Genomic DNA, 27,186 nt, shown 5'->3' with positions numbered 1-27,186 from the left:
AACTTGTGGTCAATCCTCAAGAGGCGGGTGGACAAACAAAAATCCACAAATTCTGACAAACTGCAAGCATTGATTATGCAAGAATGGGCCGCCATCACTCAGGATTTGGCCCAGAAGTTAACTGACGGCATGTCAGGGCGAATTGCAGAGGTCTTGAAAAGTATTGACTCTTTGCATAAACCCAATGTAATTGTCAATAAATGCCATTAAATTTATGAAATGCTTGTAATAATACTTTGGTATTCCTTAGAAATATGTGACAAAAAGATCTAAAAACACTGAAGCAGCAAACTTTGTGAAAACCAATACTTGTGTCGTCACTGCTATAGTCTGCCCCACTTTGGATAGCTCTTCAGGCAGCAGAGGTCAGCATTTTCATTTGAATAAATTAGAGAAGATGATGATAACAACAATAAAACCAAATGGCAGTGTATTTGTTGTTTCTAAACATACTGTTATCAAAAGTATAACTAATGTTAGGTATTTTTACCTCGTGATGAACTAGTAGTGAGCACATATTAGACTTACTTCATACATTAAATAATGCAGACACTTTATACTTGTATATTTAGGTTTTACAAAATAATACATGTAAGATGCTGTATATTAATGTACTGTGTTTCCATTTGGGGAAAACAAAAACAATTTGTTGCTGTTTCAAACTTTGCTGCTATACAATGTTAGTCATCAAAATTACATCTAATGTTATTTTTGTGTTAGTGCAATGTGATTTTCTAGCACCCAGGGCTGTTTCCTTGTACTGAATTTTCCAGAATGCTTTCCTGCTCTGTGTAGCCATAAAATTGATTTATGCAGGTTTAGGAAATGGATAGATGCAGACACTAAAACATTTAGGAGCGTGCAACTTATCAAAAAAGTGGAATCATTGAAAAGAGCGGATAAGCTATTATTTTTTTATTCTATTATTCTTAGGAGGCTCCGCTCACCCACCCCCGCAGTCACTGATTACAAGCGCTAGAAGGCATATGAATAAATATGAATAATGTTGCATCAGTGCCACAGTGGTTTCCGAAATCATTAAATGAGTTATTCCAAATATCTTATATACCTATGTCTCTGTTTTTTTGTCAGTGCAACTTTGACATCATCAGCCATAAGGTGCATACTAATTCAGTGTGAGCAGGAACACTCAATAAAACCGAATATATAAAAAAAAAAAAGTAAAGTGACGGAGAGATACGAAAAAAGCAGATTCACCAGCATTTGTGTGTCAGCTTTTATCCCTCCTGATCAGAGAATTTCCAGTTCCATTGTCTCAAAATACCACTGACATCTACAGTTATTCCCAGTTTCAGATAAAAAGTAACCAAGTCAGATCTGGGGCAGGGGCGAGTGTTGTATCGTGATCGTGACTGAAAGAATAAAAGTGGGGAAAAAAAATGCTAACTTTTACAAGTGCTATAAATTTATACCAACTTTTACAGACACAAATCAAATGTATGTTTTTATTGTATAATATTAACAATAAGAATAGCTCACTACTCAAAATGGCAAATTTGCCGGGGAGCTGGTTTCGAACTCGTGACCTCTTCATTATAAGTCGGCAGTTCTATCTGCTACACCATGGAAGCTGTTGTATTGTCTGTGAACCTTTTGTGATTTGATATTTGGCCATCAGCCTTCACACATTATACAGTTCATGTCTACATTTTGGCATTTATTACTAAGACATATTTTCTCTTTTACTTTAAAACTTTAGTAAAACAATATTAACTTTTCTTCAAGATCGCATTGAATTTTGAGGAAGCAGATTCTCTTCCCATTTCTTTTTCTTCTCCATTTATCTTTATCCACCTATTAAACTCATCAATTTATTTATTATTTACTAGCTTTAAGTTTTACTCCGTTGGCCATGCTCTCTTTCACAGGGGTGGGTGTTGATTTGTTTTCAATCCTAATTTTTGTAAAAATTGATCTGTGTGGAATGATTACAATGAAATCAATCCAATTTAAAATAAAAAAAATTAAATAAAAAAAAAAGAATTTGAAAGAATTTTGTTTGGACTTGCATCATGACAACGCAACGTATAATTGCCTGTGAGCGAATATCGTTTCTTTCTCTCTAATAAGTAAAACTACTTTCTTGAATGTTTGTCCATGCTCTTTCTTCTTCGCTTTGTCATTGAGGTGTCATCTAGAATGTATAGAATTATTGTCCTGATAAAATTTATAAGAGGTGAGAGCGCAGGAAGTGTGTTTGCCAAACGCATTCACAAGACTAAGAGCTGAGAGCACAGGAACTGTGTCTGACAAAAGCATTCACACGACTGAGGTTAGATGAACATAGTCTTGTTTGAAAATAGTTGTAAGTAGGGCATGACTTGAAAGAATCTCATGTTAAAAGTATCCATCTCACGGGACTTCATGGAATCTTAATTCTCGCTGGCAACACGAATTAGACGATCTACAAGATCATTTGAAATATCTGTAATTTAATAAACAACCAAGAAAAGTAACATTGCAAAATGCATGCTACGAACCGATCGCTGTAAACAAAAGTGAAGTGGAGGTTAAAATCCAATAGAAAAAAGTCTTCATTAAATACAACGAGGTTAAAACAATGCTCGAATCAGTCTCTTTAAAAACAAGCCCGGTGCGTTCTTTACCTGCCTTCTCGGCCTTATGTGGCCAGCCCCCCATTCTCTCTCTCGCGCGTGCGCGTCTCTCGCAGGTAGGTAATAATAATTGTAAATTGTTGTTTTAATCTAGCAAACACTTAACAAACAAAAAAACACGTCACTTTTTTTTACTTCAAATGCAACAGGCACATACATTTATATTAAAAATATAACAACTGTGTCACGAAACTCTGTACTGTGTTGCATGCCAGTCCTTTAAATGTTTGGCTAAATTGGTAGTGTTTCCCCCTTTGGTCTGTATTATGTGGTAGCACAACTTATATACAGGTTTGCATGAATCCTTGGGTTTACCATCTTCATTTGGCACAAAGCCAAGGTATTTCCTGACACTGCTATGGCTGCACTGTTTGTCAAATAAATGTGATGGAGAAAGCTGTGACGCTGCTGAGTTAGCTACATTTGTAACAATGTGTTTAACACTCCGATAACGCAATGCACACAACGTTGGAGAGTACCAGAAGTGGGGTATGTAAAATCGATACCATGGAAAATTAATATTGAAACTGTTTTATACATAATGGAATCAATACCATTAATACTTTCAATGTTTTTGACAACACTAATCAAGACTTTGACGAGGCCACTCTACAACCTTAATTTTATTTTTCATTTATTTAGAGTTGGACGTGCATTTGTGCTACTGATTGTCGTCCACTTTTGACTAAGCGGTCTACTGAATATTATCCCAAAAGGTTTGCAAATAGTTGAGATGTTTTTTGGCAAACATTAGACAAGCCTTTATTTTCCTCTTGTTTAGAAGTAATTTTCACATTTCAGCACTCCCATGGATTCCATTTTTACCCAGTGTCTTTCTAATGGTGGAATCATGAATTCTGATTCCTGACATTCCTGAATTCTGACATTAACTGAGTTGATTAAGGCCTGCTGTTTCTTAGATGTTCATTTATGTTCTACTGTGACTCCCTGGATGAGCTTCTGATGTGCTCTTGAAATAATTTTGCTCAGCAGACCACTGTCACAAGTTTTCTCCATATGGAGATAATGGCTGTAGCACGCTTAAGGCCCAGGGATTTAGAGATTGCTTTCCCGACTGATATATTTCAGTAACTTGCTTTCTCGGGTTTTCTGGAATTGCCTGTGATCGAGGCAGCTGTGATGCTTATTGATACCTTTTATTCAATTTCAGATTGCTGGAAAGGTTCTATTTAAGTGATGTTTAGTTTTAGTAGGGCTGGCGGCAATCGAGGTTGGTTATGGAGTTCAGTGGTTGATTGACTGACTAAGGAGGCAATTACATATTCAGATGGGTGATATAGGTGTTGGTGAACTTTTTTACTTTCTCGTATACAAAGTAAAGGGAAATTATTGTAATTGTCCAAAGTTTGTGTCAAGATTTTGATGAATCTCTGTTGTAGACCTCCCTGACTTTCTCATATACGATGTATAGGGAAAGTATTGGAATCCTTCACAAATGCAATTTCAAGATTTTGTTGAATCTTGACATTTTAGACCTCCCTGAGTCCAAAAATCCTTTTTTGGAATTATGCCTGTGTGTCTGTCTGTGTGTTTGAAGTGAAAGCGTACTCAAGTTACTGTGTTTACAGTCCACCAAATTTTGCATACAAGTATCAGATACAAAATGCAGATTTCTATCAACTTTTGGGCTATTTCCATTAACCGGAAGTGGTACTTTACCTGTTATTCATGCAGCTGCAGAGTCCGATTTCATCAACTTTACTTTTATAATGTTATTAATTTGATTTGTTGTTGATGGTTCTTTAATGTACATCACTCTATTATAAAAAAAAAATCTTGTGATGAGACAAGCCTTTTTTCCTGCGACAAGACGTGATCTTTTGAAGAGACACTTTCACATCCTACAAGACAGTCAAGTCATGTCATACTTTCAACCTTTGGAAACAAGTCCCGTGATACACATGCAGAGCAGGTTAGAGATAATGAAAGTAGGAAAATTCGAAAGTCTCAAAAAATTGAGTAAAGATCGCATTAGCACAAACAAACGGAAAATATTACTCGATGAAATAACAGAACAGTGAAAAGATATCGAATAGTGAGGCTGTCTGGGGGAGAAGAGAGACAAGGTAGTGAGAAAAAAGGACAGCTGTTATATAGGCTTTTAAACTTTTGAAGTGCCACACGAAATGCAGATCACATGGTACGGCAGCAGCAGCAGCAAGCCAGTAGCTGATCGAGCAAAGAGGAGGTAAAAAAAAAAAAAACTTTTTGTTTCCCATTGTATCACCGTTTAAGAGGGGGTTCGGAGGAGCGACCGTGTCTCCTTGGCATATGTTCAGGCCCCCTTTTTACAACAGCGCGTAGCACAGGTGGGGGAGGGGGGTTGGCAAGCGAAGCCCCCTTGTAATATAAAAATATAGTCATTGTCTTGCATTTTACTCCTCAAATATCCTTCCCCATATCTGACTATACAAGTACATCTAGGGGAGGCCACTCCCAATTTTTTCCCTTACTAAATCAAATTATTTAAAAACTATTGTGTTTTCTCTGGTTGTCTTTTTTATTTCACCAAAATTGTTTTTAGATCAGGAACAATTTACCTTGAATTCTATTCAAGTATGGTTAACCACAAGTCACACTGGGGATAAGGTGTTACGATCCACTTTACATTTTTAAGCCTGAATAATGCTTAGGTACAGTATCCTTCTGCCATTTAGTGGATGAAATAACATCATGCAGCAAAAAATCATCAATATTTCCACTTTTTCCATACTTACCTAACTCACCTGTATTCATGAGAACCTTCAACTAAAAACACAATGGCAAAAGAAATGCCATAAAGGAGGTTGAAGAACAAACTGGAACTGAAACATTGTTCGAATTGAATGATAATGAAGACGATGTGAATTGGTTGTGAGACATTGACACGGAAAGTGAAATTGATGCATGATACAGAACTGATATGATATATCTGGTGAATTTGGTTACATGAAACTGCCACTTGGTACAATAACTGGCCATGTAACAAAAAGGCTAAGTACGGTAATCCCTCACTTATCGCGGGAGATAGGTTCCAAGGCTGACCGCGATAACTGAATTTCCGCGAAGTAGGGACACCATATTTATTTAATTATTTAACGTGTATTTGGACGTTTTTAAACCCTCCCTGTATTGTTTACAACCCACCATTTACTCTATTAATAACAGGGACAACTGCTAAGCAATATGAAATCGGTAGATAAGTTTACACTTACTGTATAGCGAAGTACACGTAGCAGCTTGTAGGCGGTCATGACGTCATCGACCTTGTTGCAAAGATTCCTAAAGCAGATTCCATCCAGACTACTGCCTTATCACGTCCACTTGCAACTCGTTTTGCACCCTGGTTAAAGGACACTGTGGCCGTAGATCTTATATGCTTTTCCTCCTTTTTAAATAAAAAGAATCGGTGTCCTGCAGCGGTGTAGCTGTTCCCTTCCTTCAACATATCCAAAACTTTTACCTTTTCTGCAATCATTTGTATCTTCCGTTGGTGCCTGGACATGGCCCCTGCAGCAGTAGCACGTTAATGCTGAATGAGTGAGATGAGACTTCCTGGTTAATGCAACACTCCATCGCTGAGCCAGACGATCAGCAGCACACAGGAACTTAACTGCGTGCTCTGATTAGGTAGCATCTCTTGTATGAAATCAACTAGGCAAACCAACTGAGGAAGCAAGTAAAAAGACCCATTGTCTGCAGAAACCCGCGAAGCAGCGAAAAATCCGCGTTATATATTTAGATATGCTTACATATAAAATCCGCGAAGTCGTGAATCCGCGAAAAGTGAACCGCGAAGTAGCGAGGGATTACTGTAATTGCAATCATCTGTAAGAACAAGCAAGACATTTATTCCCCTAAGCACAGTTTACAATGCAGTAACTGTCCACATTCATGACCAAGGAGATGTGGAAATCGCTAAGCCTCGCGCTGTGGTGGCCTATAGTAGCACAATGGGCAGAGTCAATCGTGCTGATTAGGCACTGACATTCTACCCCCCTGTGTAAGCAACAGAAAAAATATAAATACACTTCTATCATCCCAATTATAGAATCTGGCTCTGTGTTCATGACTGTTTCAAAACTTATCACACAAATGACATTCACTAAATCTGTATCAGTGCAACAGTGGATACTAGATATATCTGAATGTGTTTATTTTGATATTTCTTCTTTTTGAAAAAAAATTAAACATTTTCTCTTTTTCCTGAAGCAAATAAAGCTAAGTACATTTAAGTGTTAACACTAGAATTACCAGAGCCTACGAAAAAACTCGTATATCCGGCCCACCTTAAATCGCTTCTTAAATCCGTTCACACCTCTCCGCCAGCATCCTTTGTCCTCTAAATGTGCTGATAAAAGACAAGCTGCCAGCAGCCGGCTATTCCATCCCCCCACTGACTTAGAACGTGAGCGAACTTTTCCCAGCTCATGCCTTGATTGATTATGTGGGAGTGAAGTGGAGTTTTACAGTGGAAATAAGAGATTGTTATTCTAAAGTAATCTGTGTAAACACATTGTTAAAACAGAAACTTTGTTATATTTTAGTAATAAATGTTACAAAATGTAGTAGGCTAAACTATAGAATGTGTAAAGCCCGAGTTCCAAAGATCAAATAAACACTTTCACAAAAGCTTCAAGGACGGTACAACAGCTTCCGTGGCGTAGCGCGTTAAGATTTGCCTCTTAGAGCACAACATCTCTGCCGCCTCACAGACCTGTGTTCGATTCCCCGCTGGGGATAAAATGTTGCTTTTTTTTTTTTTCTTTTTAACCTCAAACGGACATAAAATTTATAAATTGGTATGCACTGTCAGTTAATGAGATCGTTATATTTTCATGTGGGATGCTCCTTTTAAAATATTTTTTTAACAATTGAGACTGCAATTAACAGGAACAACTGTCCTTATAACTGTTATTTTTAAGATCCATAACACACAGACAGACGAGCACTGCGTAATAGAGAGACAGACAGGCAGAGATATATAAATAAACAGGGAAGGCACACGTACTGAAAGAAAAAAAAAGATCAACGTGCGTTGTTTCTGCAGCACTGAATGAGCTCACCCGCTCTAACATCACCCCTCCCCCGATCTGACTGTCTAAGTAACAGCGCAAGTACAGACACAAATCAAGTGCATGTGTGTACTGTATAATATTAACAAAAAGAGCAGCTTACTACTGAAAACGGCAAATATAGGAGTGAGTGGGGATCGAACCAGGACTCTTGATTACACTTGGTTTGTGTCTGTACTTGTGCTGTTACTTAGAGAGTCAGATCGGGGGAGGGGTGATGTTAGAGCGGGTGAGCTCATTCAGTGCTGCAGAAACAACGCACGTTGATCTTTTTTTTTCTTTCAGTACATGTGCCTTCCCTGTTTATTTATATATCTCTGCCTGTCTGTCTCTCTATTACGCAGTGCTCGTCTGTCTGTGTGTTATGGATCTTAAAAATAACAGTTATAAGGACAGTTGTTCCTGTTAATTGCAGTCTCAATTGTTAAAAAAAATATTTTAAAAGGAGCATCCCACATGAAAATATAACGATCTCATTAACTGACAGTGCATACCAATTTATAAATTTTATGTCCGTTTGAGGTTAAAAAGAAAAAAAAAAAAGCAACATTTTATCCCCAGCGGGGAATCGAACTCAGGTCTGTGAGGCGGCAGAGCTGTTGTGCTCTAAGAGGCAAATCTTAACGCGCTACGCCACGGAGGCTGTTGTACCGTTCTTGAAGCTTTTGTGAAAGTGTTTATTTGGTCTTTGGAACTCGGGCTTTACACATTCTATAGTTTATGCCTACTACATTTTGTAACATTTATTACTAAAATATGACAAAGTTTCTGTTTTAACAATGTGTTTACACAGATTACTTTAGAATAACGATCTCTTATTTCCACTGTAAAACTCCACTTCACTCCCACATAATCAATCAAGGCATGAGCTGGGAAAAGTTCGCTCACGTTCTAAGTCGGTGGGGGGATGGAATAGCCGGCTGCTGGCAGCTTGTCTTTTATCAGCACATTTAGAGGACAAAGGATGCTGGCGGAGAGGTGTGAACGGATTTAAGAAGCGATTTAAGGTGGGCCGGATATACGAGTTTTTTCATAGGCTCTGGTAATTCTAGTGTTAAAAAATAAGCAAAAAGTGAGAAAATATGGAAGGAGTAAATGTTTTTTATGGTACTGTAGTACACAGTAATGCCATGGTTCCTTAAATTACACCCTTTATCAGGCCTATTCAAACGGCGACACACGGCCTCCAAGTGGCCCAGACCGTATTGAGCTAATGTGCCATTAACATATGCGTCGTATGGGCTACTCCTTGCATATCCCTGAGATGCATAAAGGCTGGTTTATGTCCTGTGATGGGTGCAAGAGAGTTGCGGCGAAAAGGACGTCAGACTTGAAAATGTGTGCAGGGAAAATATTTGTAAGTACACGGTGCCGCTGATGGGACCGCTGTATATTTCAATTGGTGAATTTCAATGAGAGGTTGGTTACGCTTGTGCCAAAATAATGAACGAAGGGCTGAATATGACACAACCAGTCATCAAAACAAAAGGTAGGCATGCAAAATATTTTAAATTCATCTGCCCATCATATAGGTCCCCTGTTATGAATATATCAGTGCCCTGTGGAATTCAGTTATCCCGTCTGACTTGGTGCGGCACATTAGGGTGTGATTGTCCCTGTTCTCCTTGTGTTCATTCATCTTTGCGTACCGTTTTTCTTTTGATTTAACGCATACTCAATGCAAAATGCCGGCTTGTCCATCAGTAAACATGTACAAGCAGTCGCCTGGCCAATGTTTCATCACACACAGCGATGTGATGAAGTCTACGTTTAAAGGTTGAAGGTCTATTACAGTTGTTTTACCGGGGTGCTCTGTGAGTGACGGCGGAGAGTAAACTTTGTTAAAATGTTATCAAAAATGCCATTTTGTTAGTTGTTACTTCAGTTGTTTTGGCATGCACAATATGTGTTCTGGTACCAATAACTTCTTCAACAGGAGCTCATCAACAAAGAAACATGGAAAATAAGATTTAGCAAAAAAAATAATAGTAATAATTATAATTAATAATTCATTACTTGACACCCAAGAACTCTGTACAAAGACATTTTAAAGACAAATCATTAAAATATACCAATACATTTTTATGTCATATGTGTGGTGCCTTGCTCTTAAACATTTACTTGGGTAGTTATATTTTTCTGTGGGGCAGTGGGAAAACAATTTCAATTGTTCAATTGCAATTCAAATTTAACCTCTGTCATGAGTAATTAAATCGTGTGAATGAAATAGTTTAGGGTCAGGGTTAGTTCTATTAAAAAAAAAAAAAAAATCCATTGTTTGCCATGATTTGGAGGAGGATTTCCTATTTCAAAAAGAAAACAAATGTTATCGCTAATACTGTGCACTTTTTTTAATTTTATGCACTTTGAGTTGTGCCTGGTTCAGATAGAGGTTATGGAGCACACGCTGATGCAGCGCATTGCCGCACCCACCACATGACAAACCAACTCAGGATCCAAATTAGGACCAGAGTGCAGCCATGCAATGGGTGACACCTCAGCACCACACTAGTTCAGATGGAGTGGAACAGTGTGAGGGTTTTTATGGTGGCTAGAGTGCCAATTCTGCCACCAACCCCCAAGTTTTTCCGTGCAGGTTGGAGGGCCTACGTAAGAAAAATATTTATTTTTTCTTTATTTCAAAAGTGGAAAAAAGTATTGCAACTACCTCAGATTCTGTTCAGTTATAGCTTTTTTTTTTTTTTTTTTTTTTAACATTTTTGATGTGCCTGTGTTAGATGTGAACAAATGTAAAAGGGAAAACAATGAATAAACATTACTTGTTTTTAAATACATTCATTTGTGTTGATTTCAAATTTGTCATTACCTGCTGCTTACCGGCTGCTGAAAATGTCTGGCCCAACTGAAATTGTAATTGAATAGTCCTACCCTAAAATAGTGTCTCAATAATAATACCCATCATGAATATCATACTCAAGGACATTCATCACTTTCCTGGAACCAGCTACACCAGTTCCTTGTGTGTATGTGTTGGTTAGCTGAATGCCCTGCACACACTCATACTGAAAGTGTAAGCTCCTTTACCTCAAACTGGATTGGATTGTGCAAACTAAAAATGGTACCACACTATGTGGAAGGGCCAGATGGTGTAGATTCAGCTGAATTGTTACAGATAGACATGAGCAACATACAGGTTTGCGCATATGTGGCAAGTAAAATTTAATGTAAATAATTATAAGGTGTTACATATAGGGAGTAAAAATCTTTGTTTTAAATATGCTATGGGAAAGTACACCAAATAATCTCGGGATCATATTGAATTTGTCACTATCGTAATCAAGAAGGCTAATAAGATGTTGGGTTATATAGCACAATGTTTGAAGTACAAGTCTTATATACAGTAACTCACTAGTCAGGACTTCTCTGAAATGCTATATAGAGTTATGGTGTCCATATTGCAAAAGCAAAAAAAAAATGTGTAGCTGCACTAGAGAAAGTCTGAAGAGAAATAATTGGGCTGATTCTGGATCTAGGAGGTATGAGGAAAAATTGAAGCAATTGATTAAAAAGTGACATTATTGAAGAGTTTCAGATTATGTGGTGTTGGAGTGATCCTGTACAAGCCTGGAATCCATTTGGAATGGGATGTGAATGGTTTAAAGTTTTTCTTACAGGTCTAATTTTAATTATTTTGAAGCAATCAGGAGTAATGCTAGCCATTAGAGAGGTATTAATTCAGTTTTGGGATGTTAAGTGAGCCTTTCAGAGGTCAGATTGAAATTTTAGGGAGAGGTAGTTAATTTCCTTTATAAATCAATCATTAAATTGTCCTTTTCTCTCATTTATCACTTATTTTGCATATTTTCTTAAATATGTTTTGATCTTTTAGTAATATAACTAAACATTCTCTAACCTTATATGAATGTTGTTTTTTAAAGTTTTATTATATCTAAGAAGGAATGCTTTTTCTAAGTGTATTTCACATTCAACTAGCAGTAGTACATATGTGTATCTACATTTGGACTCTCAAACTGGATTTAAATGCCAAATCAATCACTGTTTTTATGCAGTCTGTACATTTGCCTTGTTTTTCCTCCAGGTGTTCCAGTTTTTCCCTCACATTCCAAACCTATGTTCTTCATGTTAATTAGTGACTCTAAATTGTTTTTTTATGTGTGAGAGGGCGGTTGCTGCATGAGCATGCACAGCAGTGTCATTTAAGGGAATGGTTTTCCTGTATTGTATATGTGCTGCTCAGTTTAGATACAATGGCTTATAGAATAGGTTAGGTGGATTACATAGCATATTAATAACTGAAATAACACAGATGAATTAAACTGTTCATATATTTGAATAAGTTCCATTCTTGTTTTTCTTTTTTGTTAACTTTTTGTAACTTGCATTTCCCTTAGGTTATTGACCAAGTCCACTAGGCTAACAATGACTAGAAATGCTGTTTGGGCTTTGTCAAATCTTTGTCGCGGGAAAAGTCCACCCCCTGATTTTGAAAAGGTATGTGAAAGAACTTGACGATAACTAAATAGATGAATGAGATGTTAATTTTAAAATTAAGGATAGTTTAATTTTACTGTTCTGTTTTTTTCACTTTATAGTTAGTCTGTCAATTACTATTATTGTATTTACTTTCAGATATTTATTGTCCAACCTGCTTTTTGTGTTACAAAGTGAGGAGATGTTGTCATCTTTTAAATTAGAGGCTAACAGAAGTTATGTATTGTGGAAGTTAGCTATTAGTTCAGAATTGCATAATATTGTCTTTACCCAAAAATCATGCTTTGTAAAGTGAAGTTGTATTTATAATTTAAAAAAAAAAAACGTTCCACCTGTCTAGCTTAAAGTTGAGGGGTTACTCAAATCAAACAAAAGGGCTTGAAACATAATGAGTATTCCTACTTTAAAGCCTTACATTTTTAAAATAATTGTTCACATCACAGCCTAACCTTTGTCTCTGTAAAGTATACACATTTGTAACCGGCAGTTTTACTCCAAAGCACATGTGAATAAACAAACTACTTTTAGTATTTAAAAATAATTAATCATATAGTTCCAGCTGTCTTAAAGTTTGTGGCATTAAATAGTTTAAATCATGTTATTTATTTCTGTGTGATCTTTTTGTTTGTTTGTTTTAATGTTTCATTTTACCAGATTCCTTTAAAACAACTAAGAAATGAAAATGTACAATTATTTTAGTGAATATTCTTTAATGCTGAGTTTTGACAAGTGCTCTGAATAAATAACATTGTATTTTGTGCGATACCCATCTCCCTCCCCCTCTAAACCTCCAACTAATCCTACATGTTAACCAAACAGAAGGCCAAAGAGAGCGCCACAGGCTCTTTTCAACAGTGTTTGGCAAACTCTTTTAAACGTTATTTTTTTTGGTTATCAAAATACACAATGTTGATGTTCATTTTATCTCTGATATCAGCACATTTACATTTGATAGCACCTGATTTTTCCATTTGCAATATTATACAGTAATCCCTTCTCGATCGCGGGGGTTGCGTTCCAGAACCCCCCGCGAAAGATGAAAATCCGTGAAGCAGAAACCATATGTTTATATGGCTTTTTTTATATTGTCATACTTGGGTCACAGATTTGCACAGAAACACAGGAGGTTGTAGAGAGACAGGAACTTTATTCAAACACTGCAAACAAACATTTGTCTCTTATTCAAAAGTTTAAACTGTGCTCCATGACAAGACAGAGATGACAGTTTCGTCTCACAATTAAAAGAATGCAAACATATCTTCCTCTTCAAAGGAGTGCGCGTCAGGAGCAAAGAATGTCAGAGAGAGAGAGAGAAAAAAGCAAACAATCAAAAATCAATAGGGCTGTTTGGCTTTTAAGTATGCGAAGCACTGCCGGACAAAGCAGCTGCAAGGAACGGAGCAATGTGAAGGTAGTCTTTCAGCATTTTTTAGAGGAGCGTCCGTATCCTCTAGGCCAGTGTGCGAACAGCCCCTCTGCTCACACCCCCTCCGTCAGGAGCAGAGAATGTCTAGAGAGAGTGAGAGAGACAGAGAAAAACAATCAAAAATCAATACGTGCCATTCGAGGTTTTAAGTATGTGAAGCACCGTGCGGGAAGCATGTCGCTTGACAAAGCAGCTGCATGGAACGGAGCAATGTGAAGATAATCTTTCAGCATTTTTAGACGAGCGTCCGTATTGTCTAGGGGTGCAAACAGCCCCCCTGCTCACACCCCCTCCGTCAGGAGCAGAGAATGTCAGAGCAAGAGAGAGAAAAGCAAACAATCAAAAATCAATACGTGCTATTTGATCTTTTAAGTATGCGAAGCACCGTGCGGGAAGCATATCGCTTGACAAAGCAGCCACATGTAAGCCCAGCAAGGTATGGGGCAATGTGAAGGTAATCTTTCAGCATTTTTTGAGGAGCGGCCGTATCCTCTAGGGGTGCGAACAGCCCCCATGCTCACAATATATTTGAGGAGTTTTATTTAATACATAATAAGCGCTCTGGTTGGGTAGCTTCACAGCCATCTGCCAATGGCATCCCTTGTGTGAAATCAACTGGGCAAACCAACTGAGGAAGCATGTACCAGAAATTAAAAGACCCATTGTCCGCAGAAATTCGCGAACCAGCAAAAAATCCGCGATATATATATTTAAATATGCTTACATATAAAATCCACAATAGAGTGAAGCCGTGAAAGTCGATGCGCGATATAGCGAGGGATTACTGTATTTTGAATTTTTTTATCAACATTTAAATATCAGACATCCTTATTTTAATTTGATCTCAAGTAGAGCTGTTGATATTTGCAAGACGGACATTTAGTTCAACCATTTATTTGATTGTGTCACATCGCAATGCTGGTTTTAGTTAAAAGGTCAGCAGCTGTCCACATACAGTGCATCCGGAAAGTATTCACAGCGCATCACTTTTTCCACATTTTGTTATGTTACAGCCTTATTCCAAAATGGATTAAATTCATTTTTTTCCTCAGAATTCTACACACAACACCCCATAATGACAATGTGAAAAAATTTTACTTGAGGTTTTTGCAAATTTATTAAAAATAAAAAAACAGAGAAATCACATGTACATAAGTATTCACAGCCTTTGCTCAATACTTTGTCGATGCACCTTTGGCAGCAATTACAGCCTCAAGTCTCTTTGAATATGATGCCACAAGCTTGGCACACCTATCCTTGGCCAGTTTCGCCCATTCCTCTTTGCAGCACCTCTCAAGCTCCATCAGGTTGGATGGGAAGCGTCAGTGCACAGCCATTTTAAGATCTCTCCAGAGATGTTCAATTGGATTCAAGCCTGGGCTCTGGCTGGGCCACTCAAGGACATTCACAGAGTTGTCCTGAAGCCACTCCTTTGATATCTTGGCTGTGTGCTTAGGGTCATTGTCCTGCTGAAAGATGAACCGTTGCCCCAGTCTGAGGTCAAGAGCGCTCTGGAGCAGGTTTTCATCCAGGATGTCTCTGTACATTGCTGCAGTCATCTTTCCCTTTATCCTGACTAGTCTCCCAGTCCCTGCCACTGAAAAACATCCCCACAGCATGATGCTGCCACCACCATGCTTCACTGTAGGGATGGTATTGGCCTGGTGATGAGTGGTGCCTGGTTTCCTCCAAAAATGAGGCCTGGCATTCACACCAAAGTGTTCAATCTTTGTCTCATCAGACCAGAGAATTTTCTTTCTCATGGTCTGAGAGTCCTTCAGGTGCCTTTTGGCAAACTCCAGGCGGCTGCCATGTGCCTTTTACTAAGGAGTGGCTTCCATCTGGCCACTCTACCATACAGGCCTGATTGGTGGATTGCTGCAGAGATGGTTGTCCTTCTGGAAGGTTCTCCTCTCTCCACAGAGGACCTCTGGAGTCTCTGACAGAGTGACCATCGGGTTCTTGGTCACCTCCCTAACTAAGGCCCTTCTCCCCCGATCACTCAGTTTAGATGGCCAGCCAGCTCTAGGAAGAGTCCTGATGATTTCGAACTTCTTCCACTGTGCTCATTGGGACCTTCAAAGCAGCAGAAATTTTTCTGTAACCTTCCCTAGATATGTGCCTCGAGACAATCCTGTCTCGGAGGTCTACACACATTTCTTTTGACTTCATGCTTGGTTTGTGCTCTGACATGAACTGTCAACTGTGGGACCTTATATAGACAGGTGTGTGCCTTTCCAAATCATGTCCAATCAACTGAATTTACCACAGGTGGACTCCAATTAAGCTGCAGAAACATCTCAAGGATGATCAGGGGAAACAGGATGCCCCTGAACTCAATTTTGAGCTACATGACAATGGCTGTGAATACTTATGTACATGTGCTTTCTCAATTTTTTTATTTTTAATAAATTTGCAAAAATCTCAAACTTTTTTCACATTGTCATTATGGGGTGTTGTGTGTAGAATTCTGAGGAAAAAAATGAATTTAATCCATTTTGGAATAAGGCTGTAACATAACAAAATGTGGAAAAGTGATGCTCTGTGAATACTTTCCGGATGCAATGTACTACAGATTTTGGGACTACTGTTGAATGTGTATAATTTGACAGTAATAAAGATTACACTTTGCCTTTAATAAAAGTTGATCTTAGGAGAAAACAAAACATTTAAATGTGTTGGAAGTCTTTAAGTGTACAAGTTGTTTAGGTTTAAAATACACTGTCAATAACAAATCTGTTGGTAACTGAATAGTGTAATAGCAACTTTTGTTTCTACATGCTCAAAAACACTTTAGCAATCTTTATATTCCTGAAAATTAAAAAACTAGTTATCTTTTTTCTTACAAATTGTTACTAAAACGAAATCAAAACAGATTCTCCATCTAAAATATTAAATCTCCATTTAAAATATTACTTTTGCAAAACCTTTACTGGTTAATTAATTTACATAATATGTACAAGCACATATGCATAATGTGTTAATATTTCAGTGTTTAGATTTAAAGTTAAATTTAAAAATCTAAAACTTTTCAGAAAATACAAATGAAGTGAAGAAGAAGTAATAGCAAAGGGGACAAAAATCCCAGAACACAACCATCATTTGAGTAGGACTTGATATCACACTTCTGTCATTTGATATCAACTTTTTAGGTTTCTTAAATTTGGTATTTGAATTTAGGATCTCAATCGGCCAGACAGAGTTCACATTTTAACATGGGACTCTTTCCATCCTAGTCAAATATTCAGAGGGTTAGTGCCATTATTGATGTTTAGTATTGATGAATTACTTTGAGTTAGACAAGCAGAAATGGTGAATGCTGTCTCACGTACACCCCTTCATGGCAACAGTATTCCTTGATGGCACTTGCCTGTTTTAGCAGGATAATGCACCCTGCTACACTGTAAAAATTGTCGAGGAATGGCTCAATGAACATAACAAAGAGTTCAAGGTGTTGACTTCGCCTCCAAATTCCCCAGGACACAATCCAATCAAGCATCTGTGGGATCTGCTGGATAAACAAGTCTGAACCATAAAGGCTTCACCTTGCAAACTACAGGATGTAAAACATCTGTTGCTAATGTCTTGGTTCCAGATACCACAGGACAACTTCAGAGGCCTTGTGGAGTTCAAGCCTTGACAGGTCAGAGCTATTTTAGCGGCGCTGGAGAAACCTGCACAATATTTCGCAGGTCATAAGCAGAAATACTGAATGTTGTCTCAATCATCCTCTTGCAATGACGAGTGAAAAGATCATTTTAGTGTTTCAGTATGTTATAATATGTTTTATTATTAAGTTTAATGTCACTGTTCTCTGTGCCAACTGTTATGGACTCCTTCATATAGGCAGACCAAGTATGGTACACAGGGGCTCAGCATCAGCATTTAGAATTGCCGAGCCAAGCATAGGACTAGAGAGCCAAAGACAACTGGAGAATTGAATAGTCAGACTAAAGACAGACTAGTATATTTCTGTCTTCTGTCAGTACACTATCCTCTTTCCTTGTTGGGAGAATGAGAACTGTATGTAGGCATTGTGCTATTCCTGTATCTTTGAAGGTGGGATTTGAGTCCTTTCCTGTCCTTGTTTGGATCCAGAGAGGGAGCCTGCACATGGAGCAACCAGAATATAAGGATGGACCTACGGCCAACACTTTGAAGCTGCCGGGCGGAAGATTATGTCTTCCGTCCGGTGAAAATCCTTTCAGTGTGGCGACGAAAGATGGCAGACTGTGTAGGTCAAGACACCCACATGCTCGAAAGTCTGTCATAAGCTTCCCTTCTGTAATACCGCGTGAAACCGTCAGTAAAGAGCTAAATTATCCTTTATACTTCTCGTGTAATCTTGTAACTGTCATATTCCATGATGGGGGGGGGGGGGGATAATACCTTTTTATTTATAATTATTTAAATTCAGGTTAATTAAAACGCCGCAATTGAAAAGAACACATTTCCAGAGAGCTAATGCCTCTTAAGAAAACACAGTATAGAAAGAAAAGATAATAGACAGGTACAAAACACTTTTGACTCATGACACGTGTTACATTCAATTTTTGCAAAAACAAAGTTATTTCAAAGTTATATTAATCTAATACCAATCTAAACCTGTGGGCTGTACAACTTAAAGATACAGCAAGTGGCTCTACACAACACAAGTCTATTGAAGTCACTGCACTATGGGTGTGGTTTAACTCTCTCTAGTACATTAAGTCTGAAGTTGTATGTTGTGCTCTTATAAAAAAAAAATAACAGGAAACTGAGTGTTTAGTGGAGGGTGTTCTGACTTTATGTTCAGCGGTGCATTGCCTAACCTTTTGGAAGTTCCTACCAACATACAATAATGAGTAGGGCATAGGTTAACACTGCCAATGAAATGAATGATTTATTCCACTTACTCAGATAAACCCTTCTTTCCAATTCTACTTCCACCAAGTTTTACTTCAGTTGGAAACATGTAATCTTGAGGCCTCAAGCAATCTTTATTCTTGATATGCATAAAACATTAATTGCATTTCTTCATATTGTTCCTGTCTTCTTTTGCCTTTCATGCTTTATCATTTAGCTTCTTAGATACATTTCATTGGTTAAATCTTTAAGTCAGCATTTCCATACCCATGCCACTGGATTTAAGGAGTGGTCTGATATATGCTTCCTGTTATGTTCTTGATAGTCTATCTCGCTACATCTCTTTCCGTCTCAGACAGACCCCCTCTGTACAGCTTCTCAGCTTGACTCCACCCCTTCTGACAGCATCTTTCTCTTAGGTACGTGCGGGCTGCACCAGAATTTTCCTTTCAGAAATACCACAGATCATCATAATCTCTGTGTAACGTTATCCTGGCCTGTTTGGTTCCTGTTAGTAACAACTGTTTAAAGGTAATAATAAATGATGGGGGAAAAATAACATTACTGGGATACAATTTCAATGAGAATCTTACTGAACATTCATAAAGAAATGTTATAATCATTTAAGTTGCACAACATTATTTATATAGCACATTTTCATACAAATGTAGCTCAAAGTGCTTTACAAGCTGAAGAAAGAAAAATATAAAAATAAGATTAGGCAATACTAAGTAACAAAGAATAAAGTAAGGTCTGATGGCCAGAAGGACAGGGGAAAAAAAAACAGAAGGCTGGAGAGAAAAAAAAAACAATCTGCAGGGGTTCCAAGCCCACGAGACAGACCACCTAGCCCCGAGTGGGCATTCTACCAAACAGAAATGATCTAAATCAGTCCTTATGCTTTTCGGGCTTCACGTGGAAGAATTAGATGATGATGATGATGGTCATGTGGACATCTGGGGGGTATTTTTTGTACATGGATTACTCGTGTTTAGCCGGATGTAATTGTTGACGATTTGGTATGATCCTGGATCTGTCTGTTTTTCAAAACTCTTGCTGGATGTGTAGTCATAGCAGCACATCCAAATCCTCAAACCTGCTCGGAGCAGGTTTGTTCTGTGTAAACAAGGATTAGCTCACATACTTAATAAGTGTCCGTGCATGGAATTCATTCAGTCATGGCTTCACCGTTCATGAATGAGCAACCAATTGATATCGGTGCGCAAATTATAAGAAGAGAATTTCATACAGAGAGGGTTTTGCGCGATCGGCAAGATCCTTTATTGCTCCCGGAGGAAATTATTTTCGAAAGATACTGCTTTAGCCGAGGGGGAATATTGTACCTCAAAAATTTATTAGCACCTTATATTCAAAGTCAAACTAGGCGAAGTTGGGCTCTCACAACCACTCAGACAGTATGCATTGCTTTGAGGTTTTTTGCAAGCGACACTTTTTTTATATACTGTAGGCAATGCGTAAAATCTAGCTAAAAGTGCAGTTTGCCAGGCAATTCGTAAAGTCTGTTTGGCTCTAAAATATTTCCTTTGGGTTTTCATAGTGTTTCCTGGACACCTGCGTGTGCAGACAATAAAAGAGGCATTTCATGCCATTGCAGGTAGGTAATACACAGGCAAAAACACCCACAGTTCTGTGAAGAATGTCATAATCAGCCTAACATTCTCATTACCCAGGATTTCCAAATGTGATTGGGGCACATGGGACTGATCAGAGTGGAGATTGATCAGACATTATTTGGAAAATGTACCTCTCCTCCTGATGAACAATCAGACACAGTGTCTTCATCAAATATTTAATCTTCGTCAATATCTCGTTGGTCAGACACAAGTTTTAGGGATATGACATTCCCTGCAACTGACCCAACAAAAATAAGAGGGCTATATGGAACATACCTATGGCATACATTGAGGACAAATATATGCAATGACCATCATTTACCTGAAATGAAGTGACTACTGCCTCCTGCCACTGGTTCTGGGTAGGAGCTTCCCCCTGGAATGCCCTCAGAAACAGGGCGATGGGCATTTTGCTGGATAGCCAACTTTTCTGCAGGGGTTAAGTCTGGACTGCGTGGACCTCCACCTGTTTTTTGCTTGTCTGCCGCCTTGTTAGCTTTAAAATTAATGTTTTTTATATTATATATTATTATTTATGTCAACAATTCTTTAAATAGTTAGATATCAATATTTACCAGTTTGAAGTATATTCTTGAAGTATATACACTTTAACCTGTTCCCATGTTCTCACGTTTGATCTGGAATTATAACATATTAAATAATAATTAATATGACACATAGGAAATGAAACGCTGCATTCAGTAAGTACAATGCACACTACTTAGCGTTTAATTTGTCGGCCATTTTTGCCAGCCGTCTTTTCTGGTTTGGGCTGCTTTTACAGTGTTACCCCTTGTGCATATTAAATCTTGAACTTCTTCATGTCCTTCGAATAAAAGGTCCTGCTCTGCTTGTGTGAAAAAAAAAATGCGCCCGTTCTTTCGTCATTTTGTTACAGCCTATCAAAGACTTGCTCATCATGTTTTCTAGACTCAGTGTACATGGGCTTTTCAATCAGCGCGGGCACACACATTCATCTCGGATGATTAGATCCAGCTAGACTAATCTACTACATGGCTGCGTTTGAAAAACCGACTTATCCCGGATGACTTTCACCGGCATTAACTCATCCAAGATGAGGCATCTGATCTCGGATAATTTAAGCGACATACGGAAAATACTCCCCTGGCCTTCAATCCATCAACATAGCAACTCTATGGTGCCTTGATCAGGTAGTGGTGGCGTAGATCACCACCACAGAAAAACGGAAAATAAACAGTAGATAAAGTAGGGGTTAGTACGGAGTGCTGAGCCATGATAAAAACAATAATTAAATGCATATACAGAATATATACTAAAATGAAGCTATAAGAAAGCCATGTTGAAATAATGGGGGTTTTAGCAGTTTTTTAAAGTGCTCCACTGTATTAGCCTGGCAAATTTCTATTGTTAAGTTATTCTAGATTCTAGGTGCATAACAGCAGAAGGCTCATTTGAAGATCTAAAGGTACGATTTGGAGTGTAAGGTGAGAGGCATTCCGAAATATAGGATGGAGCGAGATGATTTAAGGCTTTGTTAACCATAAGCTGTATTTTAAAGTCAATTTTAAATGGCACAGGTAACCAGCGTAGTGACACAAAACTGGAGAGATTTGCTAGGACTTTCTTTTCCTAGTTAAGATTCTGGCAGCTGCATTCTGCACTAGTTGCAATTGTCTTTTTTGAGTAGTCCTGAGTGGGTTGCGTTACAGTAATCTAGTCAACTAAAAACAAAAGCATGAACTGACTTTTCAGCATCTTGCAAAGTTATAAGGAATCTATTTTGCTATATTTCTTAAGTGAAAAAATGCTGCCCTAGTGGTCTGACGTAATATGTGATTTAAAGTTTAGGTCAGAGCCAATAATTACCCCAAAATTCTTTACCTTGGTCTTGACTTTTAAGCCGAATGGATCAAGTTTATTTCTAATATCCTCAATATATCCTTTTTTGCTATCACTAAGATTTCTGTTTTCTTTTTATTTAGTTTGAAAAAATTACTACTCATCCACTCAGAAACACAAGTAAGACATTGAACCAAGAGAGTAGGGGTAATCAGGCACTATTGATAAATACAGTTGTGTGTCATCGGCATAGCTGTGGTAGCTCACGTTATGCCTTGAGATAATCTGACCTAATGGAAGTATGTAGATCGAAAAGAGAAGTGGACCCAGGATAGATCCTTGTGGAACACCATATAGAATATCATGTGTCTTCAAAGTATAATTACCACAACTAACAAAAAATTTTCTACCTGTTAAGTAAGACTCAAACCAATTTAAGATACTGCCAGATAGGCCCATCCACAGACTGATTTATAAGATTATTGTGATCAATGGTATCAAATGCGGCACTCAGATCTAGAAGGATGAGAACAGATAAAAGGCCTCTGTCTGCATTTACCCGCAAGTAATTTACTACTTTTAACGAGTGCAGTTTCTGTACTGTGATTTGTTCTAAAACCTGACTGAAACTTGTCAAGAACAGAATCCAAATCATATTATGTGATATCATCTGCTGTTAAATTCTGCTCTTTACTTGTAATGTTTTTATTTTACTATTATACTATATTGAGGAATACTTGTGTTTTGTTCTGTGTATTGTATTGTATTGACCCTCTTCCCTTTGACACCCACTGCACGCCCAACCTACCTGGAAAGGGGTCTCTATTTGAAGTGCCTTTCCCAAGGTTTTTTTTTTTTTGGGGGGTGGGTTTCCTTGTCTTTTTAGAGAGTCATGGCTGGGGGCTGTCAAGAAGCAGGGCCAAACTGAAAATGCTTGCCGACCAGATTAAAGACGTTACAGATCAGCTGGATGACGTTAAGCAGGCATTCACAGCTCGAGTTGAAACAGCGGAACAATTAGCATCTAATGCAGATGAAAAAGCCACAGCTGCGAATTCCGAATGCAAAAAACTTGGAGACAGACTTGCGGCCCTGGAAGATGGGTACAGAAGAAATAATATAAGAATTGATGGTATACCTGAGAAACGAGAAAGCTCAAGCCCAGTGAAATTTGCAGTAGAATTACTGTCTAAAATAATTGGAGATGATTTTAAACTCGACATTGAGATAGCAGCTGCTTATCTCACATACAGATCAAGTACCTTTAAGCCTAGGTCTTTTATTGTCCACTTCGAACGACTACGATGCAAGCTTGATGTGATGGCACTTCTCAGACACAAGCAAGAGATTATATTTGAAAATAATCTTATTCATATTTTCCCCAACTTCTCACCATTAACAGCTGCAAATCGTGCAGCCTACTTTGACATTAAAAAGTTGCTACGGAAAGCCGATATCAAATTCAGCCTCTTGTATCCCGCCAAACTGAAAGTGGAAGGTCAAGATCAATATTATATTTTTTCAAGCAAGGAAGAGGCTGAAAAGGAATTAAAGAAGCTGTTTCTGACACTCTTTTGAAAGTTAATAAGGAGCCGTATTCTATCAAGGCATGGGAAGGACCTATCATCTGCTCATCTCGGATGTGCTCTCATCTACTCATCGCGAGCTTTTAAAGAGACTGGTATTATAATTATACATCCTTTTCTTTATCTGGACATTATATGTTTATGTCTTAGAGTTATAGACGTGAGTGTGGAAATAATTAAAGTAGGATTTTTTTTTTTGTTTGTTTTTTTGTTTTTTTTTTTTTACTACTTTAAAGTAGACTGTTTAACATCACACTCTTGGTTTATTGCTATTTCTACTATTACATTACTATTACATTTATACTATTACATTATGCTATTACATTAGGAATTACCATGTTTATCCTAGACTACTTTTTAAAATCATTCCCAGGGTTCATTCTTTTTTTATCTTAATATCTTAAAATTGCTGAAGATTATTTTAAGCTTAAAGACTGTTAATGATTATATTTTCGGCAGATAGTATTAAGAATTCAGCTGCAATAGATATCTCTTTGTTTTAATTCTCTAACGCTGCTGCGAGGTGGGGTTTGTTTTGTTTTGGACGTGCTCTGTCTCTTTGTATGTCAGAGGACCAGGACATCGTGAAGTGGGATCAAGCCTCATGTGGGGAGGCAAAATGGGGGAGGTGGGGGGATACTGGGGGGTGAGAAGGAGAGCAGGCTATATCTAATCTATCCTTCTAATCCCTATAACTATAAATATCAATGCAACAATAGGCTAAAATGCAATAACTCATGGGGAATTTTGAAACTAAGATTAAAACTGCCTCATTACCAGTTAAGACTATAAAATTACATTAAAAACTCAGAATCAATGTGTCCATGATGGGACGGTTAACTTTGTGAGCTGGAATGTTAAAGGCCTGAATCACGAATTAAACAGAAAGAAAGTATGCTCTCACCTAACAGGCTTAAACGCTAAAATAGTATTTTTACAGGAGACCCACTTACTAAGCAAGGATCAGTTCAGACTACAAAAAGACTGGACTGGCCAAATGTTCCATTCTAGCTTTATAAAGAAAACTAGAGGGGTGGGAATTCTCATACACAGAACAGTTCCATTTGTAGCATCAGATGTAGTATCGGACTCTGAAGGGAGATATGTGATGGTCATGGGCAACTTATATAACAGTAAAATGATTTTGATAAATGTTTATGCACCCAATGTCGATGATAAGGATTTCATGCAAAATCTATTTGCATCCATTCCCAATGTGAACACTCATAAAATTATAATGGCTGGAGACTTTAATTGTGTTTTAAATCCACTCTTAGATAGGACTCCTGTGACAGGGGGGGCGACATCTAATACTGCAAAGACAATTACACAGTTTTTAAATGATCACAACTTATCAGACCCCTGGAGGTTTCTTAACCCAAACTCAAGAATATATTCGTTCTACACACCAGTGCATTATAGCTACTCAAGAATTGATTATCTTTTTTATAGATAATAATTTCTTGCCTACAATTAAATCATGCAAATACGACACAATTGTTATCTCCGACCATGCCCCTCTAGTCCTGGAGCTAAAATCATTAAGCCCCTCACACTCATCTCGCAGATGGCGCCTTCACCCTCTTCTATTGGCAGACGAGAACTGCACAGAATTTATATCCAAACAAATCAGCTTCTTCCTAGAGACAAACACGCCCACAGAGGTTTCTACAGGAACACTCTGGGAAACTCTAAAGGCCTTCTTAAGAGGACAGATTATTTCATATCTTTCCCACAGAAATATATTAGAAACCAAGAAAGTGTCAGAGCTAAGAAGCGAAATTACTAGAATAGATGAAGAACAAGCCAGGCGTCCAAGTGAAGCTCTTCACAGGAAAAGGCAGGCCCTGCATACAGAACTTAACATCTTAACAACTAAAGAAACTGAGCAACATATTTATAAGTCTAGACATCATTACTATGAACACGGAGAAAAAGCTAATAAGCTTTTAGCTCAGCAAATTCACAAACAAGAAGTTTGCAATGCAATACCAGTAATCACCAACACGAATGGAGAAGAAATTATTGACCATGAAAATATAATGCACGCATTTAGAGATTATTATAAATCCTTATATTGTACTAAGCTCAAAGAAGACAACACACAATCTAATGCATTTCTGGATACATTACAGACACCACAAATAGATGCCTTAAGTGCTGAGGAACTGGATAAACCTCTAACGCTAACAGAATTACTAGATGCTATAAAGTCACTTCAAAGCGGGAAATCAGCAGGCCCTGATGGTTACCCCGTAGAATTTTATAAGAAATTCTCCACTCAGCTAGCTCCCCTCTTATTGGCAACATTTACAGAAGCTAGAGACAACCAAATAAAACCTCAAACATTTAGTCAAGCATTAATCACCGTCTTTCCTAAACAAAATAAGGACTTGTTACAATGTGCTTCATACAGACCAATATCACTCCTGAATAATGATGTTAAGATACTCTCAAAAATTCTAGCTAGAAGGATGGAGAAAGTGCTGCCCTCGGTAATATCACAGGATCAAACTGGATTTATTAAAGGCCGACATCTATCTTCCAATCTCCGACGCTTGTTTAATGTTATATATTCACCAGCAAAATCAAACACCCCAGAGATATTACTATCATTAGACACAGAAAAAGCATTTGATATGATTGAATGGAACTACCTTTTCACTGCATTGGAGAAATTTGGGTTTGGCCCGAAATATTTGTGCATGGATCAAACTACTGTATACCATTCCAGAAGTTTCAGTTTGTATTAATAACATTTGCTCAGACTACTTTAAGCTAGAACGTGGTACCAGACAAGGATGTCCCTTGTCGCCGCTGCTGTTTGCAATCGCCATTGAACCAATGGCGGTTCACTGCCGAAATTCTTATCAGATAAAGGGGATTGTCAGAGAAAGACTGGAACAGAAAATTTCTCTATATGCAGATGATATGGTTTTATACATGTCAGACCCAGAAAACACTGTCCCTGCAGTTTTAACAGCACTAACAGAATTTCAAAAGATATCTGGTCTTAAAATTAATCTGAACAAAAGTATACTCTTTCCAGTGAATTCATAAGCATTTAATGTTAGATTGGACACCCTACCTTTTACCATAGCAGATCAGTTTAAATACCTAGGGGTAAATATCACAAGTAAACATAAAGCTCTTTATCAACAAAATGTTACCGTCTGTATAGAAAAAATTAAGCAAGACTTGCATAGATGGTCAACCCTTCATCTCACTGTAGCCGGAAGAATTAACGTGGTTAAGATGAATATCCTTCCTAAACTTCTTTTTTTTTTATTTCAAAACATTCCAATATATATCAATAAATCGTTTTTTAAACAGTTAGATTCAACAATAACCTCATTCATTTGGAACTCAAAACACCCACATATCCAAAGAGCGACCCTACAAATACCTCAGGCAGAAGGTGGCATGGCTTTACCTAATTTTCAGTTTTATTACTGGGCAGCAAACATACAAGCCATAAAAACCTGGACACAAATAAATGAACATACACAGGCTTGGTCCGCAATAGAAGTAAAATCCTGTAGTACTTCTTTATACTCCCTGCTCTGCTCTCCAATAAATGCAAGTTATCGCAAATATACTAATAATCCAATTGTGCTTTACTCACTCAGAATATGGAACCAACTTAGAAAGCATTTTAAGATGGAAAATCTTTTATCTGTGGCACCTCTG

At 37.8% G+C, this 27,186-nt stretch overlaps 1 protein-coding gene across 1 annotated transcript in view; it reads left to right on the top strand.

Annotated features, from left to right (window-relative positions):
- LOC114665376 (importin subunit alpha-7) overlaps positions 1-27,186 on the top strand; it is a 124,056-nt gene that overhangs the window by 7,801 nt on the left and 89,069 nt on the right. The window contains exon 2 of the mRNA XM_028819910.2: positions 12,085-12,184. Coding sequence (XP_028675743.1) covers positions 12,085-12,184 — 100 coding nt within the window. The remainder of the gene's footprint in view (positions 1-12,084; positions 12,185-27,186) is intronic.

The sequence above is a fragment of the Erpetoichthys calabaricus genome, chromosome 14 (genome assembly GCF_900747795.2).
Source record: "Erpetoichthys calabaricus chromosome 14, fErpCal1.3, whole genome shotgun sequence".
NCBI classification, from domain to species: domain Eukaryota; kingdom Metazoa; phylum Chordata; class Cladistia; order Polypteriformes; family Polypteridae; genus Erpetoichthys; species Erpetoichthys calabaricus.
The sequence above is the reverse complement of the archived record's forward strand: the minus strand, read 5'-3'. Positions and strand labels throughout refer to the sequence as shown.